This window comes from Gorilla gorilla, chromosome 14 (genome assembly GCF_029281585.2).
Source record: "Gorilla gorilla gorilla isolate KB3781 chromosome 14, NHGRI_mGorGor1-v2.1_pri, whole genome shotgun sequence".
Classification (NCBI taxonomy): domain Eukaryota; kingdom Metazoa; phylum Chordata; class Mammalia; order Primates; family Hominidae; genus Gorilla; species Gorilla gorilla.
Window position 1 is genome coordinate 58,837,162 of NC_073238.2, and position 16,578 is coordinate 58,853,739.

Below are 16,578 nucleotides of genomic sequence, written 5' to 3' on the forward strand. Positions count from 1 at the left end.
TGGAATGAAGAAAGTTGGGAGAAAGAAGCATGATGAAGCCGTCAGTAAGCAAAGACAGAAAGAAATTACCTTAAAATAAACGGAAAGGCTTAAAAGGGGTTCTGGCCAAGTAAGTTACCTGAACAGATTTCCATTTTAAGAATATGATTCTGTCTGTAAGATACAATATTAGAAAAAGACAAGACATATGCAGGAGGCTCTGTGAGGAAGCTACTATATGCAGTGCATTAAATGAGAGCTGATGTTATGTTAGAGCAATGGCAATAAGGATGGAAAAAAAAGATGAAGATATTTCAAAGTAATGATCAAGATGTAGAGAGCAAGGAAAAGAAACTATCAAGAATGACTCTCAGGTTTCTAAAGTGAAGAACTGCATTAAGAAATTATATTTATCAAAATAAAGACAACTAAAGAAGGAAATTTGAGGGGCTAGGTAATCAAGAGTTACATTTATGACCTGTTGAGACTGATAAGCCTATGAGAATGCAAGCGGAAATGTTATGAAGGCAGATGACTTTACCCGTCTAAGGCTAAGAAGAGAAGTCTGGACTAGTGATAGGCTTTCAGAAGCCAATAGCATAGAAACTGTCTTTACAGCCATGGGAACCAATGATTACCTAGGGAAAAGGTAGTAAGTATAAAGAAGACTCAGAAAACCTAGGAAACAGAGTCTGACAGAAGAGAGAAACCTGAAAGACAGACTGAAAAGGAATGGCCAGAAGAGTGGGAAGAAAATGGAAGATTATCACAAAACGCAAAATAGAGTGTTTCAAGGAGGGCAAACAAAGGTCAACTAGGCCTAATCGTGCTGAAAGGTCAAGATTTCCTGGTCAAATTGACTGGTAAAGAAGAAATGGAGTGGTGGAGGGCAGCTTTTGAATATATGCGAGACTAGGAAAAAAGTTAACCTAGAATCTAAAAAGTTGTTATAATTTTTTAAAAATCAGTATAAAGATACTTTAAAATTTTTCAACCTTGTGTAGTTTCTCTTAATGAGCCAATAAAGCATGTTCTTACCATGACATATTCAACCTTAACAAAAGTGAGACGGCAAAAACCAACCACCAAAGTTCTAATACTGCAGCATCAGAACAGGTCATGCTTAACAGCTTCATATTTTTAAATTAAACTTTCTCTTTTATCGAATTTTTTAAATCGAGATGGGGACTATGTTGCCTAGGTTGGTCTTGAACTCCTGAGCTCAAGTGATCCTCCTATCTTGGCCTCCCAAAGTGATGCGATTGCAGGTGTGAAATTAAACTTTCTAAACAAGAAATAAAATTTACGTGTTTTGTATTTTTGAAGCTAATGCTGCAAAAGCTGATCTAAATTATTAAAAAATTAAAATGGTTTTCCTAAAAAGAAAATTTCCACATAAGTTTCAAAAGAAAAAATAAATAAATAAAACATGTCCACCTTAACATTTAACATTTGAATGTCTAATGCATTCCAGGCACACCACTGTGATGACTTTACCCACTTTTTTCTCACCAAGGACTTGCAGGGAAATGTTATGTTCTATGGCAATTCCATCAGTTATACGAATACACAAAGCAATGAAGCCTGCCTATTTTTTAGGTTTTCAGACACTCTTAAAAATTCCTTATGGGCACTGGCCTTACCTCTTATTAGCTTCATAAGAAGTAAAAACGGCACTAGATTTCGAATTGGAAAAACAGCCTTGAATCCTAGCTCTGCTTTACTGCTATGTATGTAACCTTAGACAACTTGCCCTCTCTAAACATTCAGCAAGTTTCAGTTTATTCACCAATAAAATAGAAAAAAACTTAATTCACAAGATTACTGAGTGGTTAAATATGGTAGACATTAACTGAATCTAATACTAACATTTTTCATCACTTCTATGAACTGAAATTCTGAATTACATACTATTCTTATTTCTAATGAATATAAACTGAGTAATTCCACTCTTAAAATTTAGGTATTCATTAGAGAACTAACTTGGAGCAATGACTTAATTAAAATTAGCATCATTCATTACATTTAATAGTACAGTATTCTACCATTGAAATAGATGTGTAATGATACTAAACACACACATCTATTTTTTCACTCCTTCCCTAAAACCCCACTAAAATGACAGAAAAGCAATTTGTTAAGATATAAAGACATAAGCCCACAAAAACTGAGGCAGATGAAAAGACAATAGCAAAAAAATCTGAAATCTGGAAAGCAGACAGTTGAGTGACAAATGACTTAGCAAACACTAGAAAATCAAATCTTTAGCAAACAATGCAGAATGCCAAAAACAAACCCAATTTAAACTGCAAAATCCCCAAAAGACTCAGGAATTGGCAGTACCACATCTATATAAGTGGGATATGGGGGGAGAAAGTGCTAAAATTAAAAAGATTGTTTAGAAGTCAGTTTAAGAAGCAACCAGTCCTACAGATTCCCAACTGTCCCTCCCTAATCCCAAGGAAAAAAAAGGAATATTGTCTGAAGAAGGTAAAACATAAGATCACAGGACTAAGGAAATCAGGCACAGCAAAATGCAGAACATACTGAAAACAGGGTTGAGTGAAGAAACATATCTGGGGATCCCCCAAAACCTTTCATTCCACATCCCCCTCACTGCCCACCCCACAGAATGCTTGTAGAAAGGCCTTCAATTCCAAGCAAGAAATCAGAAGAGCCTTCTTATAGGGATCTAACCAGCTAGGAGGATATACAAGAAGAAACCGACACTAGAAGTCCTCCAACCAAACACCCCAGCCAGGTTACCATACAGAAAAGCTAACAATTGACAAGCCACGCTCAGAATTTCTAATTAGCATTTTAATTCCTTACTCTTACACATGACTACCAACTATCTGAGGAAAGGCTATAAGATGAAAGATAAAGACCAAAGCAAACAAAAAGTAAGAAAATAAAACCTAGAGGAAACACCACATAGAAAGAAAAAAAAAACTTTTAAAAAAAGCTAACATTTTATATATTCAGATAGCTAAGAAAAAAATACTATCATTATTAAAATAGAATAGTATACTATTAAAAAGGAGCAAAAAAAAAGTTCTTGGAATTTAAACATGTGATAAGGGAAATGGAAACTCAATAGAGCAAAAAGAAAAACAGATGAAAAATAGTTGAGAAAACACAAGAAAATTAGAAGACCAGTCAAGAAGGTCCATTATCCAAATAAGAGGAGTTTAAGAGAGAAAAAATGGAAAGACATAATCAACAACCTGACTCAAGAAAAAGTCCCAGAATGAAAAGATGTTTCCAAACTGAAAGGGTTCACCAAGTACTCAGCACAGTGGATGAAAACAGACCCACACAAAAATCCATCATGGCAAAACTTCAGAACACTGGAAACATAAAATCTTATAAAGGTTTTAGAGGTTTTAAAAATGAGAGGAAGAAAAGGAAGGAGAAGGAAAAGGAAGGGAAGGAAAAACAAAATACACAGGTCACATACAATATATAAGATATCAGAATGGCTTCAGATTTCTCAAAAGCAATATGGATGTTAGAAGGCAATGGCACAAAATATAAAAGAACATAACTTCCCCACCTGGTATTCTTTACCTAAGAAAGTGTCAGAGTAAACTAAAGCCATTTTAAAACAAGCAAACTAAGAATAAAGACACTAGTCTCTGGAAAATGAAGATCCAACACAAGACAAAGTGAAAGGAATCCCAGAATTATAGTTGTGTACCAAGCCAAGAAGGCAACCAGTCAAGAATGGAGGTCAGTGGGATATAAGACTTCCTGAGAAAGATAAAATTGTTAACGATATCTGATATTGGAACATCCTAAGAGGCATCTGATGAAAAGTGGATTTAGTGATAAATATAGAGAAAACTAGGCAAAGAGGTAAAAAAAGACAATGAACTCCAGCCAGATTACTCTGTGGTAAAGTTAACAGTCAACAAGCCACACGGAAAAAGAATTTTTAAAAATAATTATATATATATATAGTAGAGACAGGATCTTGCTATATTGCCCAAATTAATCTCAAACTCCTGGCCTCAAGCAATCCTCTCACCTTGGCCTCCCAAAGTGCTGGAATTATAGGCGTGAGCCACCATGGCCAGCCCCACACTGCAAATTTCTAATCAGCTCTTTAATCCTTTAACATTTATTTGCAAGCAGACAATCAAGACTTACCAGACATCTAAGGAAAGGTTCTACAGGAAAGGTAGAGCCCAAAACATACAAAAATGGGAAGAGGGTGGGGAAACGAAGGGCAACTTGGAGAAAACAGACAGCGCTGACAGATGAAAACTTGGGAGTGGAGGAAAACCCATTTCTATAATAGACAGGTGGGGATGGAGCAGGGAAGCAGCCACAAAACACTGTACAGGATAGGAAAAGTAATATTTGACAAGAATACTGAATAATCAATATTGATAACTACTGGGAGGAAGGGTACTGGGAAAAAAGGAGACCAGGTAGGTATATGGTAACAACAAAATTAAATCTTCATTTTCTATCCAGGAAGTTAATAAAGACAAAAAGAAATGAAAGGTGTATTTTATTTAACAAATACTTACATAGGGCATGTGAGTTAGACAAAGTTCTAGGGAATTTCCAAATTCATTTAATTCTTGTATCAACCCAATGAGGTAACTACTATTGTCATCATTTTTTTAATGAGAAAATTGAACCATAAAGAGGATAAATAGACCAATGTTACATAAAACTAGTAAATGACAAGAAAGATCAAATCTAGGCAATCTAACTCCACAGCCCATGCTCCTAACGAGCAGGCTATATTACATATCTAGTGGTAAGACAAGCAAGTTATTTAGAGACTGGGAGGTAAATACCACAATAATCATCTAAAAGAGGTGAAAGTGATTGTTTCTAGGAAAGGAAAACTGGAAAATAAGGGTGCAGGAAGCTCTTCATTTCTTGGAAAACCATTTAAACTATCTTTAAACTGTGCATGTATATCTTGAAAAAAAAACTTTAAAAATTATAATTTCGTATTTTAGTTAACAAAGTATTTTAACTGATACTACTGCTATCCTGAGAAGTAGGCAAAATGAGTATTACTCCTATTTTATAGGTAACACACATGCGTCTTAAATATTTGAGGACCTACTATAAAACAGGCAATGTACTTTGCAGACATCAATTCACCTAAAAATGTTGATGAGAGATACAAAAAAGCAAGTCTTTTTATTCAGTTCTTTTCCATTTGTTGCATAAATTATATGATCCTGCATCTCTCACAATTGTGCTTAAGATGAGGGACAATATAAACTTTAAATCATGACAAAAAAAAAAAATCAAGAGAAATGCCTGCTAATTAATTCAAAAAAATACTTCATCCCTGCCCTTGAGGAACATCTAGTCTTGTGGGAAAGATTGGTAAACATAATTATAATTGGATGTGTACAGTGCTTAAATAGAGGAATATTAAAAAGTGCTAAGGAAACAATGTCCCCTGAGTGAAAAGAATGCTTTAAAGAGAACATCTGAGCTGAGTCTTGAAGGATGAATAGAAGTTTGACCCATTTCACGTTAAGAGGCTGTGCTAATAACAATCACAAAACATAAAAGATGAAATACCTGAATTTTCCCATTCTTGTAAAGGTGAATTCACAGTTCATGTTACAGTCTAAGACATTAAGACTTTTTTTTTTTTTTTTTTTTTTTGGAGACAGGGTCCTGGTCTGCCACCCAGGCTGGAGTGCAGTGGCATGATCCCAGCTCACTGCAGCCTTGACCTCCAGGGCTCAGGGGATCCTACCACCTCAGCCTTCCAGGTAGCTGGAACTACAGGCATGCGCCACCATGCCTGGCTAATTTTTGTATTTTTTTGTAGAGACAGGGTTTTGCCATGCTGCCCAGGCTGGTCTCAAATTTCTGGGCTCAAGCAATCTGCCCACCTCAGCCTCCCAAAGTGCTGCGATTACAGGTGTGAGCCACCGCACACGGCCTGACATTAAGACCTTTTAAATAAGAATGATTTTTTTTAAAACAAGATACATAATCTTAGCATCCTGATCCATGTTTATAGTCTCTCCCAGTGATCAAGTGAAGGCACTTTCCACAAGTCTAAGCATTTTATAATCTAAAGTGTTAAGAGTATTATTTCAAAAGATCATTAAAAGATAACCATCCTCATCTGTCCTACTGCCCAAGTTATATTGTTAACACATTTCCTGATTCATAATATTGAAATTATATATGTATTCCCTATCTCCTGAGACTAATGGTGACCAAGCTCAGAAGATGCAAGTAACAACAGAAGCTACCATGGGAAGAAAGGTTTTAAAAGTTTGTTTTTTAATCATATCACTGTTTTCTCTTGTAGTTATTCTTAAATTATCTTCCAAGGGCAAATTTAAATGAAAATTAACTTCTTTTTCCAAACTGTAGTGATAAATCATCTTCAGTAAAACACAATAAAGAATATAATATATATCTTTTCTGATCTTACAAGGTGTTTTAGGGCTACATTCTGATTTCACAGAATTTAAGATACCGTTAAAACAAAAATTTTCTGGTTTTTAATCACGAAACTTTGATGTTAACTAACCAAGGCCCAAATAGGTAGTAAATTCAAAACAGTGCCTGCTCTTGAGGAACTCCTGGTCTTGTGGGAGAGACTGGTAAACATAATTATAATTGAATGTGTACAGTGTCTGAAGACAACTTGTATTAGATCTATATTTCCTTATTTCTCAGTATGTCTTTTTGTCCCTTTCTAGAATTCCATAATTTCCACCTTATTATTCCTTTTCTCAATTATTATCTGGAAAAATTAATTTTATATTAATATCTTGAACTGGGACCCTATTCCTATAGTTAAAAATCTAGTTGAAAGTAGCATCATCTGACTTTAATTGCCTGGAAGGGCAAGCTGTGGAAAATCCTATCATGTCCTACCAATAGGAGGAAAAAGAGGTGAAAGTCAAGCCAGGAGACCACAAATGGCAATTACAAAATCATGGCAAGTTTGAATTCAAAATGAGTGTTTTTGTTTGTGTATTTTACCCGTCTTTTGTTTCTCTAAACTTAGCATCCACATAATATAGCTGTTTTTATAGAGGCTTCACTCAAATCATAACCTTTTGACTTAAAAAACATTAATATTTGTGGTAATTCTTTTAAAATTACAGTTGAGTATTAGCATGATAAAATTAAAAGTTTAACAATAATAATGGAACAATTAAGGAAACTACCTCCTAAAAGTTTATCTTTTAGAGTACAGTTTTGTACAAATAATACAGAATACATTTGGTTAGGTAACAAGGTTTTAATTACCTATTAGAAAAATAATAAAAATCTTGAAAGACAAGATTTTATCAATTTAACCATGTCTTTATCTTACCTTTTAAACAACTAAATAACACAAACCTCACTGAAACATTTGACCTGTTTTCTTTTTCTAAAATTACAACTATTTTGCAATGTGCTCAATTTTTCCAAAGCAAAACCCACAAACATACATATACAATATAAATGCTGAAATTCGCTTGATGAAAGTTCAATCACAAAACCCTCCAACTAATACTAAAATAATTAAATATCTTGCACGCTTACTCCAAATTCCACCGTGAAAATGATGTCTTTTCATAAGTCCTATAATAGCATTTTAATCAAGGTTAGTAACAGACTGGAAAATTTGTGAAAAGAACATTACTTTAAAAATCAACATGAAAGATTTCACAACTTTTTTAGCCAGTCAGCTTCAAAGACACAATTTGATTCAATAAGCGTTACTGGCATATTATTTCCAATCTACGTGAAAAAACGCTTGGTTTAATAATGTACTTTAGGCTTTCTGTATCTTTTTGGTAAGGAAAGAAAGGAACAGGTGGAGTAGATTAGCCAGAGACCAAGGTCTTATTTTCACGCCTCTATAAATTTAATCCTCCAAGGCTTACTTTCTCTATTCTTTAAAATGGCTACCACCTTGATCTACCATGCAAAAGAAAAAATGTTCAGCATACTATCAAGATAAGTCTGGTTATTTTGATAGTTTATGTCCTCCTTTCCCACAAAATAAAATTCCCATTCCTTTACTGTTCAGATAAAATGACCATTAAATAAGTACGCAAAAGTTGGTCAGTTGGAGTATGAGGGCAACCTATATAACCCAGATTAAGTCATCTTTCCTACCATATCTGACTAGGAAAAGCAGGCAACAATATCTTTCACAGACTAAGATCAAACACAGTAGAAATGAAAAAAGGATGTCTAGTAAAGGAGAACAAACCTGGGAACCACAACCCCCCAAGAGATTATTTTAGCAGCTCAAAATAGATTAACTATTATGTGGGTTAGCAAAAATTAAGCTTTCCATAATATTTCTAAAAAGCATTTTAGAGATAATAAAACCACTTGGTGCCCCCAAACCTGTTTTTAATGTGAACACATGCTCAACAACTATTCTGAAAATATTGTTTACATATTACTATTATTTCCTACTCCCTCTGAAACCATTCCATAACTCTTGCTCTATAAAACTTCCCATAAAAATACACTTCACATACAAAAATGAAAACAATATACAATGTTTTAGAGTCATTTTGTGCATACATATAGCTACTAAATAGATTAACTTCAAATCTGTTGAATGTCTCCAGAAATATGACATGATCTTACCTCTCATCCTCGCCATCCACCAGGGGTGTCGTCAGCGGTAGCACCTTCAACGGGAAAAGAGAAGCAGAGGCTGCTAGGCTGCTGCTACTCCCATCTGAAACTGCTGACATTCCCCCACTGTCACCACTGATAGTCTGAGGTAAGCCAACTAAGGAGGGCTCCGCTGCACGCCTGGCATCTTCAATTTGGCTTCCAATTGCCTGAGCTAATGATTGTGCGGAGAACTGGGTAGAACTTAGTGGTATCTGTTGTGCCAAAGGCAAATTTATATTAGTTGCTATCAAGGGAGGTTGACTAACACTTTGAACCAAATTACCATTTTGGGTAGCAGGGGTTTGTGCTATATTTTGTGGTGGAACCAAGTTTGTTGGGGCAGAAGGCATTCCAGAAGGACCAGTTGAACTAACCTGACTTGTAACAGAAATACTACTAGCAGAGGGCAAAGAACTAACTGCAGGCAACTGCTGTGAAACAATTCCTTGAGCTACTGGTTCTACTCCTTGTGGCTGGGGAGGCACAGTTAACAAGGAACTTTGGGATGCAATAACCAATTGTTGAGGAAGGCTTGGAGCGCTAGTTTGAACTCCCTGATGAATAATCCCAGTCTGAGCAGGTGGAACCACTTGCGAAGATGGAGGAGCACCTTGCTGAATAACTGAAGGTGGAACCTGGGTAGACGGCTGCTGCACTGCAGTAGGTATGTTTGCTTGCTGACCAATATTTGCAATCTGACTGCCAGTAGGTACAGCAGACACTGCTGCCTGAGCCTGGCCAACAGGCTGAACAGATGCCCCTGCAGGTTGTGCTGGGACTGCTGTGGGCTGCACTGGCAGCTGGATACCCTGTGGCTGAGCCACAGGAATCACTGTTGTTCCTGCTCCTACTCCTGCAGAACTGGGCTGTCCGGAGGACATTGCTGTTTGAAGAATTGGCTGCTGTTGTACATACTCTGAAGCAGAATTTTGAGTCACTGATTTGACATGGCCTGGGGCCATCTGTGTAGAAACCATTGGTTGCTGTTGTCCATACGGTAACTGTTGGTGTGGTGGTGCCCCTGGAAGGGGAGTTTGCACTGGAGGAGCCGCCTGAGAATATGGTAGCTGGGGTTGAGCCAAACTGGAAATGGAAGGCTGCTGACCTAAAGCTGAAGTTACACCAACCACATTTACAGGCGATGGCTGGATACCAGTTGCAGCACTCATAGTGGCTTGCAGAGGTACTGGCTGAAGACCTTGCTTCTGCTGATAGCTCAGTTCTTGAGACTGTAATTGTACTTGTGAGATCTGTGACTGAGAAATACTCTGTGGTATACTAACTGCTGGAATACTCTGTGGACCAGTGCTACCAAAATCCATCTGTTGGAGGGTCACACCTTGGAGAGCTGGTTGTTGCTGCTGTTGTTGTTGCTGCTGCTGCTGCTGCACCACCACAGTAGGGGCTCCCATCTCTCCACTTCCCACACTCTCTGTATAGTGACTCAGTGTGCTGACACTACTGCTCACTGAACTCCCACTAGTGCTCTCCCTTTCAGAAGTCACTTCTATCGGATTTTGCTTTACAGTCTCCACCACTTTATTTATCAGCACACCTTCTGTAGCAGGTACAGCATTTTCTTTTTCATAGAACTCAGTGCAAGTCCATCTACCTTTTTTAAAGGGCTCAGAACTAGAATCTAACTTCACAACTCTGAACCTCGAAGTGTTAACTGTTGGTTGTTGCTGCTGACTTGAAACCGATCCCCCAGTCATCCCTGCAGCTGCATTAGGAACACTGCTAACAGCAGCGGAGGAAGAAATAGTACCATTGCCCATGCCACTCAAGATATTCACATTAACACCACTGGTAACTCCAGGCCCAACACTCACACTAGCAGCACTAGGAATATTGCTTGTACTTACATTAACATTACCAAGAATGCTGCTTGTCACATTAGGATTAAAACTACCCACAGCAGTAATGTTAACATTATTTACTGTACTAGTGCCAGTAACAGAATTTATACCTATTCCACCTGTAGTACTTGGAGCACGCATATTAGTCATTACAGAGGCAGGTGAACCACTGGATGATACAGCAGAAGTTGGTGCAACTGGTGTGATACTGTCAGAGCTTCCAGTTGTAGAGAGTTTTCTAGACACTGGGCTTGAGGGTGGCCCACCAGTAATGGATGCACTGGCAACAGCAACATGAGATGGATGGTGGTGCCCATGTTGGAGGTGGTGCCCATGATGAATGTGATGGTGGTGATGGAGGTGGTGTGGATGAGCATTCCCATTGATCACAACATTCTGTTGTGGAAGGTGAGGCAAATGAGGCTGAGGAAGGTGGGGCTGGTTGGGAGAGACTGCCCCAGGTGTCTCGGCTTCCTGGAAGTTATTTAGGGTCTCTTCTGAGGAGCTGCGTTCGGGCTCCCCTAAGTCAGTAGCCCTGGAAAGTGACACATCAAGGATCTCCGAAGAAGAGAGATCTTCCGTGTGAGATTCATCCAGATCATCATAGCTCTCAGTGTCCTCTGCTATACTGTTGTTAGAGCTGATACTAGCGGAGATCTGAGCAGGAGTAACGCTAGTTATCTGGAAGCCACTTTTCTTTTTCATTTGAGTTCCGCCTGGCGCAAGAGGCTGTGCCTGCAGCTGAGCCTGCGAAAGGAGGTTCAGGCTTTGTGGAGGCGGAGGCTGTGGTCCCGACGTAGAAGATGCTGCAGGGGGCGGCGGCTGAAGCAGCGACGGAGGCGGAAAATCCTCGGAAGATGTGGCATTACTACCGACGCCGGTACCTGCTGCATTGAGAGCAGAGGCGCTGCCACTACCGCTGCCCCTTCGAGGGAACATTGCCGGGTGCGCCATCTTCCTAGCGCTAATGTCTGCAGCGGCGGCGGCCGCGGCGGTGGACTCAGGCGGCTGGTGCATTGTGTTGGGTACCGGGGGCGCGGAGGAGACGAGTGCAATTTCCTTCTGCACCGTAATCTTTGTATTCGAGACGCCGGAGAGGAAAACGGGACCTGACGCTCCGCCTGACGCGATTCCTCCTTCTCCTCCTCCTCAGCCAAAGGCGCCGGTCGCTCCTGCCCTCGAGAGCGAGCTTCGGAAAGGAGGATGAACGAGGGTGAACAGGGCGGCTGGAGACCCGAAGGGGGGATCCCTTCAGTCCTTCGCCATTCACTTTCCCCTCTAGCCTCACACCCCCCTTTATATTCTGCTTCACGTGGGGTGCGGGGCAGGAGGGAGGGGGAGAGCGCAGGAAGGGGAGGAAAAGCGAGAAATGCCCACCTTCTCCGGCCAACTCCGAAGCCGCCTCAGTCCCCTCCTCCCGCCGCGGCGGCGGCCGCTGCAAAGCCCTCCCGGCCGCTCTGCACGGAGGCAGCGCCAAGCAAATGTCGCCTTCCCCTCGCCACCCCCGGGGCCGCAGCCGCCGCCAGCGAGCCCCGAGCTCAGTGTCGCTCAAACCTCCCCTCCCGGCCCCGCTCGGCCCTCCCCCCGCGCCCCGCAGACCCTTTCAAACCCCCTGGGCTCGCGGCGGCTGCTCGGTGAGGAAACGCTGGCCGCGGCTGGGGCCGGGGCGACGCGGCTGCGAGCGGGGCGGCGGCGAGGCGCCCGGTACGGTGAGCCGAGCAACGAGGCGCGGGCGGGCGCGCAGAGACGCCGGGTCCTCGCGGAGCACGGCCGGGGCGCGGCGGCGGCGGTGGCAGCGGGAGCCCAGGGACCGCTCCATCACTGGCAGCCATGGAGCCCGAGCATTTTCCTCCCTCAGGGCAGGCGCCTCGACTCGGCACACGTCCTCGGGGAGGAAGGGGCCGGCGCCCGAGCCTCTCCGGAGGGCGGTGGGACGTGCGCTAGGGCGGAGGGTGCAACCCTCTCTTGTCCTCTTCCTCAGCAGCCGGCTCTTCCTCACCCCGCTGCTCCCGCGACCGGGCGGGAGGGGGCCGCAGGCGGCGGCGGCTCCTTTCTCGGCGGCGTTGGTGGCCAGACGGGCTGGTGCAGCGACTGCAGCCGACGCCGTTCAAAGGAACGAGGTGGGGTTGGTCGGTGTCGGCAAACGGGGCGGGGGAGTGGGTGCCGAGGGAGGGTGTCGGGCGGGGAGGGGGCTGTGGTGGTTGTTACTAGTGCTCTTCTTCGGCTCCCCCGGCTCCACCGTATCCCCCAGTCTCTCGCGGCATCGGGAGGGGAGGGACCAGCGCGGAGCGCAGGAGGAGGAGGGGCGACCGCCCGCGAGAGGAGGCGGTGGTGGCTGGGGGGAGGGGGCAGGCGGAGGAGAAGGAGGGAAGATGGCGTCTGCGCATGCGCCTCGGCGCCGCAGACATAAAGCCGGGTCTGGCGGGGCAGGAGGCGGCGGGTCTTCGGGCCTAGGCGAGCGCCGGGTCTCCCGACGGAAATTACCGAAGGCTGGCAGAGGCGCCGAAGCCGGGAGTGGTGGAGCCGGAGGGGATAGTGGGGGTGGGGAATTCCGGCAGAAGGAGCGAATCCGGGTCGGACTGCGTGATTCGGCCCGGTGGGGGTGGGCAGGGTGCGCGCCTGCTGCGCGCCCAGGTTAGGTGTGTCCGCTCTTTTCACACTCGCGGCCGGCGCGCGCGGGCACGCGGCAGAGGAGGGGGCACGGCGCGGAAGGGCCGGCGGAGGCGGCGGGAGCGCCGGCGCTTGGTGTGCGCGCCCTGGGTGGTGTCCCCCGCCTGCGGAATGGGTAATGAGGCTTTTCTCCGCAGCAACAGCATCACGAGTTTCAGTTCCCAGGAGCCCGCCGCCGCGGCTGCTGCCGCTGCCACGACATGAGTCAGGCTTTCTTCCCTGGCGCGTGGCGGAAACCTCCTCCCCCTCGCCGCACCTGGGCTCGCCCCCGGCCCTTGCCTCCTCGGGGGATGCCCTAGGGCTGGGAGCTGTGGGGTCTACGGAAGGCCGGTGGCTCCCGGTGATAGGTGTTGTCTTTTGTGCAGTGCAGTTGCTGCCATGCGGTCCCCTCGCCCTTCCACGGGCAGGGGCGAGGCGGCCGGGCAGATGTTGCAGCTGTTTCCAGTTAACTGCCTGAGCTCCTCTGGGGTAGGCTCTTCTCTAACGAGGAGTGGTAGCAATCCATCCTTAACTGGAAGACAGAAGCAGGCCGGCCCTGTAATCGACTGACCTCAACAGGTGTCTCCAAACAGCGACGCCTTTTTCGTTCATCGTCCTGGCTATATCCCCCATTGGTTTGACTCAGGAGGCAAGGTGGTCCGGACATGTGAGCAACACAAATGATAAGAATGCCTTTTAGGGCTAGAAAAGAAAAAGCCATCCGAAATTCCAGTTTTAAAACACACACATACACACACACACGTTACATTTCATGGGTCCAACTGTAGTTCTACAGAAGCAATGTTAGGTTTGATTGGGGGCAATTTACTGGCGGTTACTTTCTTGGTATTTCATGTCAAAACCTAGTTCTAAGCGTTTCTTACCAATAATCGAGAATGTAAGTCTCTCCCAAGAATTTAAAAATGATAAAGCAAGCCGAAAAACTGTAGGGAGGAATTTTCATTTTGTTAAATTTAGGTTGTTAGGGGAATCAACGCTTATGGTTAGACCTCTGATTCAGGAAGTCTCACGGATTTACATTCCTATTTCAGAAGATTGTTAAAGCAAAAACGATTGTCATTTGCAGTTTTGATACACCTCTAGTTGTCAGTTCAACTTTTTACCTTTAGTTTTCTCTGAACTCTTCCCCTTGCTCCAAGGGGAAGCCTTCAAAAAGTGAATTATGTCACCATTTGCATGTTATTGAATAGAAGTGCACTCTTAACATCCCATTTATCCAGTGTCAAAGCTATGATACATTGTTGCTTTATGTGGGGTCTCCCACACTGAAAAGAAAAACCCGGACTTCATTTATTTATTTATTTTTTACTTTATATTGCTAATGTAAACCTCTGCTAGAAGTAAATAGGCTCTCGCAAATATTCAACGTGATACAGTAATAAACATCAAATATGTTTGAGAAGACTACTTGTTCTATGATATTAATATGTGATTGGTTGTGTTTTTATAGAACTATGGCTATTTGTGTTTTCACAAAAATAATTATTTCTTTTTTACTTCTTGAGCTTTTGTTGCAAGTGATATGCCTGGTTAATCGCTGCCATCCATTGTTGAAATGCAAATTTGACATTCTTTTTCAATAGTTTTTGAATGGAAAATAGAAACTACTCTAACCGATTGAAACTGCAATGGAATGTAGATGGGTGGAATGTCCTTTCTTTGGACTGCAGTATGAAAGAAAATGCTCTTGATCTCTCAAAATGTAGCCTTAAGTCAAAGGTTTTTTGTTTTGTTTTGTTTTGTTTTTTAAGTCAAAGTTTTAAATTACCCCAAACAGCAGCTGTACACCCTTTGGGCCACCTAAATAACTCACTATGATTGTGCTGATATGGTTTGACGCTTAATAAACACATATATTAAAGTCTTACCCAAAGCTGATAGAGTAAAAGAGCTGTTGAGATAGCCCTCTGGAAGCAGATACTTGTTCTAATGACCAGTAGCAAAGGGTACTGTTTGAGCTGTTTTGATGGGGGAGGAAGGGTTGGGGTGTTATTCCCTTTAAAATAAAGGTTTTAAAAAAATCCAGAATTTAAGACGTAAGAAAATAAGATCTTTTGAAGTGTATTAATTTTTGCCTGCCATATCACTTTCAAACTCCTGCTTAGGCTGCATCAAGTCCCACTAAGATATAAAGAGCAAGTCGGCCGGGTGCGGTGGCTCGTGCCTATAATCCTAGCACTTTAGGAGGCTGAGGCGGGCGGATCACGAGGTGAGGAGATCAAGACCATTCTGGCTAACGCGGTGAAACCCCGTCTCTACTAAAAATACGAAAAATTAGCTGGGCGTGGTGGCAGGTGCCTGTAGTCCCAGCTACGTGAGAGGCTGAGGCAGGGGAATGTCGTGAACCTGGGAGGCGGAGCTTGCAGTGAGCCGAGATCAGGCCACTACACTCCAGCCTGGGCGACAGAGCGAGACTCCGTCTCAAAAAAAATAAAAATAAAAAATAAAAAGGGCAACTCTACAGTTAGGGAAATCTGAGTTTCAAAAATCTGGGTCTCTCCCCCTCCAAAATTCTTACGACAGCAATATATGAACACAAATACATTAAAACAAGGAGAAGGCACCTCAAGAGCCAGATTTTGTTATACTATCATCTTTTAATTAAAAAGGTCTGGATTTTTATTATATAAACATTAAATGCCGACTGCTATGTATAATAAAGTCATTAAATCCTTTAAACCAAGTACTTAGAGCTATCCTTTGCCTTTTGAAAGATCGAATTTTAGCTGTTTTCATTCTGAAGCTGTACCTCTGAATTACTTTTTTGTTGTTGATGTTTTTTGAGACAGTCATGCTCTGTCTCCCAGGCTGTAAAATGGCACAATCTCAGCTCACTGCAACCTCCGCCTCCCGGGTTCCGGCGATTCTCCTGCCTCAGCCTCCCGAGTAGCTGGGATTACAGGCATGTGCTACCACACCCGGCTAATTTTTGTATTTTTAGTAGAGACGGGGTTTTACCATGTTAGCCAGGCTGGTCTCGAACTCCTGACCTCAGGTGATACATGCACCTCAGCCTCCCAAAGTGCTGGGATTACAGGCGTGAGCCACCGCGCCCAGCCTCTGAATTACTTTTCTGCTTACTCAAAGATTAGCCTGTATTGCGGTGCTCACTTAAATCCAGTTGCAACATTACAAACCAGCCTTATATATTTGGACATGTTTACTGTTTAACGTACCGTAAAAATAGAAAATTTGGGTTGGGTGCAGTGGCTCACGCGTGTAACCCCAGCACTTTGGGAGGCCTAGGCAGGCGGATCACCTGAGGTCAGGAGTTCGAGACCAGCCTGGCCAACATGGTGAAATGCCCTCTCCACTAAAAATACAAAAATTAGCCGGGCACCACGGGGCACACCTATAATCCCAGCCACTTGGGAGGCTGAGGCAGGGTGAATCGCTTGTACCCGGGAGGCTGAGGTTGCTGTGAGCCGAG

At 43.1% G+C, this 16,578-nt stretch overlaps 2 protein-coding genes across 12 annotated transcripts in view; one reads left to right on the forward strand and one right to left on the reverse strand.

Annotated features, from left to right (window-relative positions):
• Positions 1–12,750, reverse strand: part of TSC22D1 (TSC22 domain family member 1) — a 143,031-nt gene extending 130,281 nt beyond the window's left edge. For 4 of the 11 annotated variants that reach the window (XR_010130563.1, XR_010130561.1, XR_010130565.1 and 1 more), the window contains exon 1: positions 8,587–12,001. Coding sequence is in view for 6 of the 11 variants with exons in the window: in XM_019039645.4 (XP_018895190.3) it covers positions 8,587–11,495 (2,909 nt within the window). In the remaining 5 variants the exon portion in view is untranslated. Of the gene's footprint in view, positions 1–8,586 lie in introns of all 11 variants that reach the window. The other 7 variants (XR_010130562.1, XM_019039645.4, XM_063697331.1 and 4 more) reach the window with 7 other exon arrangements.
• Positions 11,960–15,834, forward strand: LOC129526420 (spidroin-1-like). Its single transcript, XM_055360576.2, has one exon. The coding sequence runs from the start codon at positions 11,960–11,962 to the stop codon at positions 13,115–13,117; it is 1,158 nt and encodes a 385-aa protein (XP_055216551.2). The 3' UTR covers positions 13,118–15,834.
• The last annotated feature ends 744 nt before the right edge of the window (positions 15,835–16,578 follow it).

Coding starts and splice junctions, on each gene's coding strand:
- LOC129526420 (XM_055360576.2), top strand. CDS start 11,960: ATGTCGCCTTCCCCTCGCCACCCCCGGGGCCGCAGCCGCCGCCAGCGA.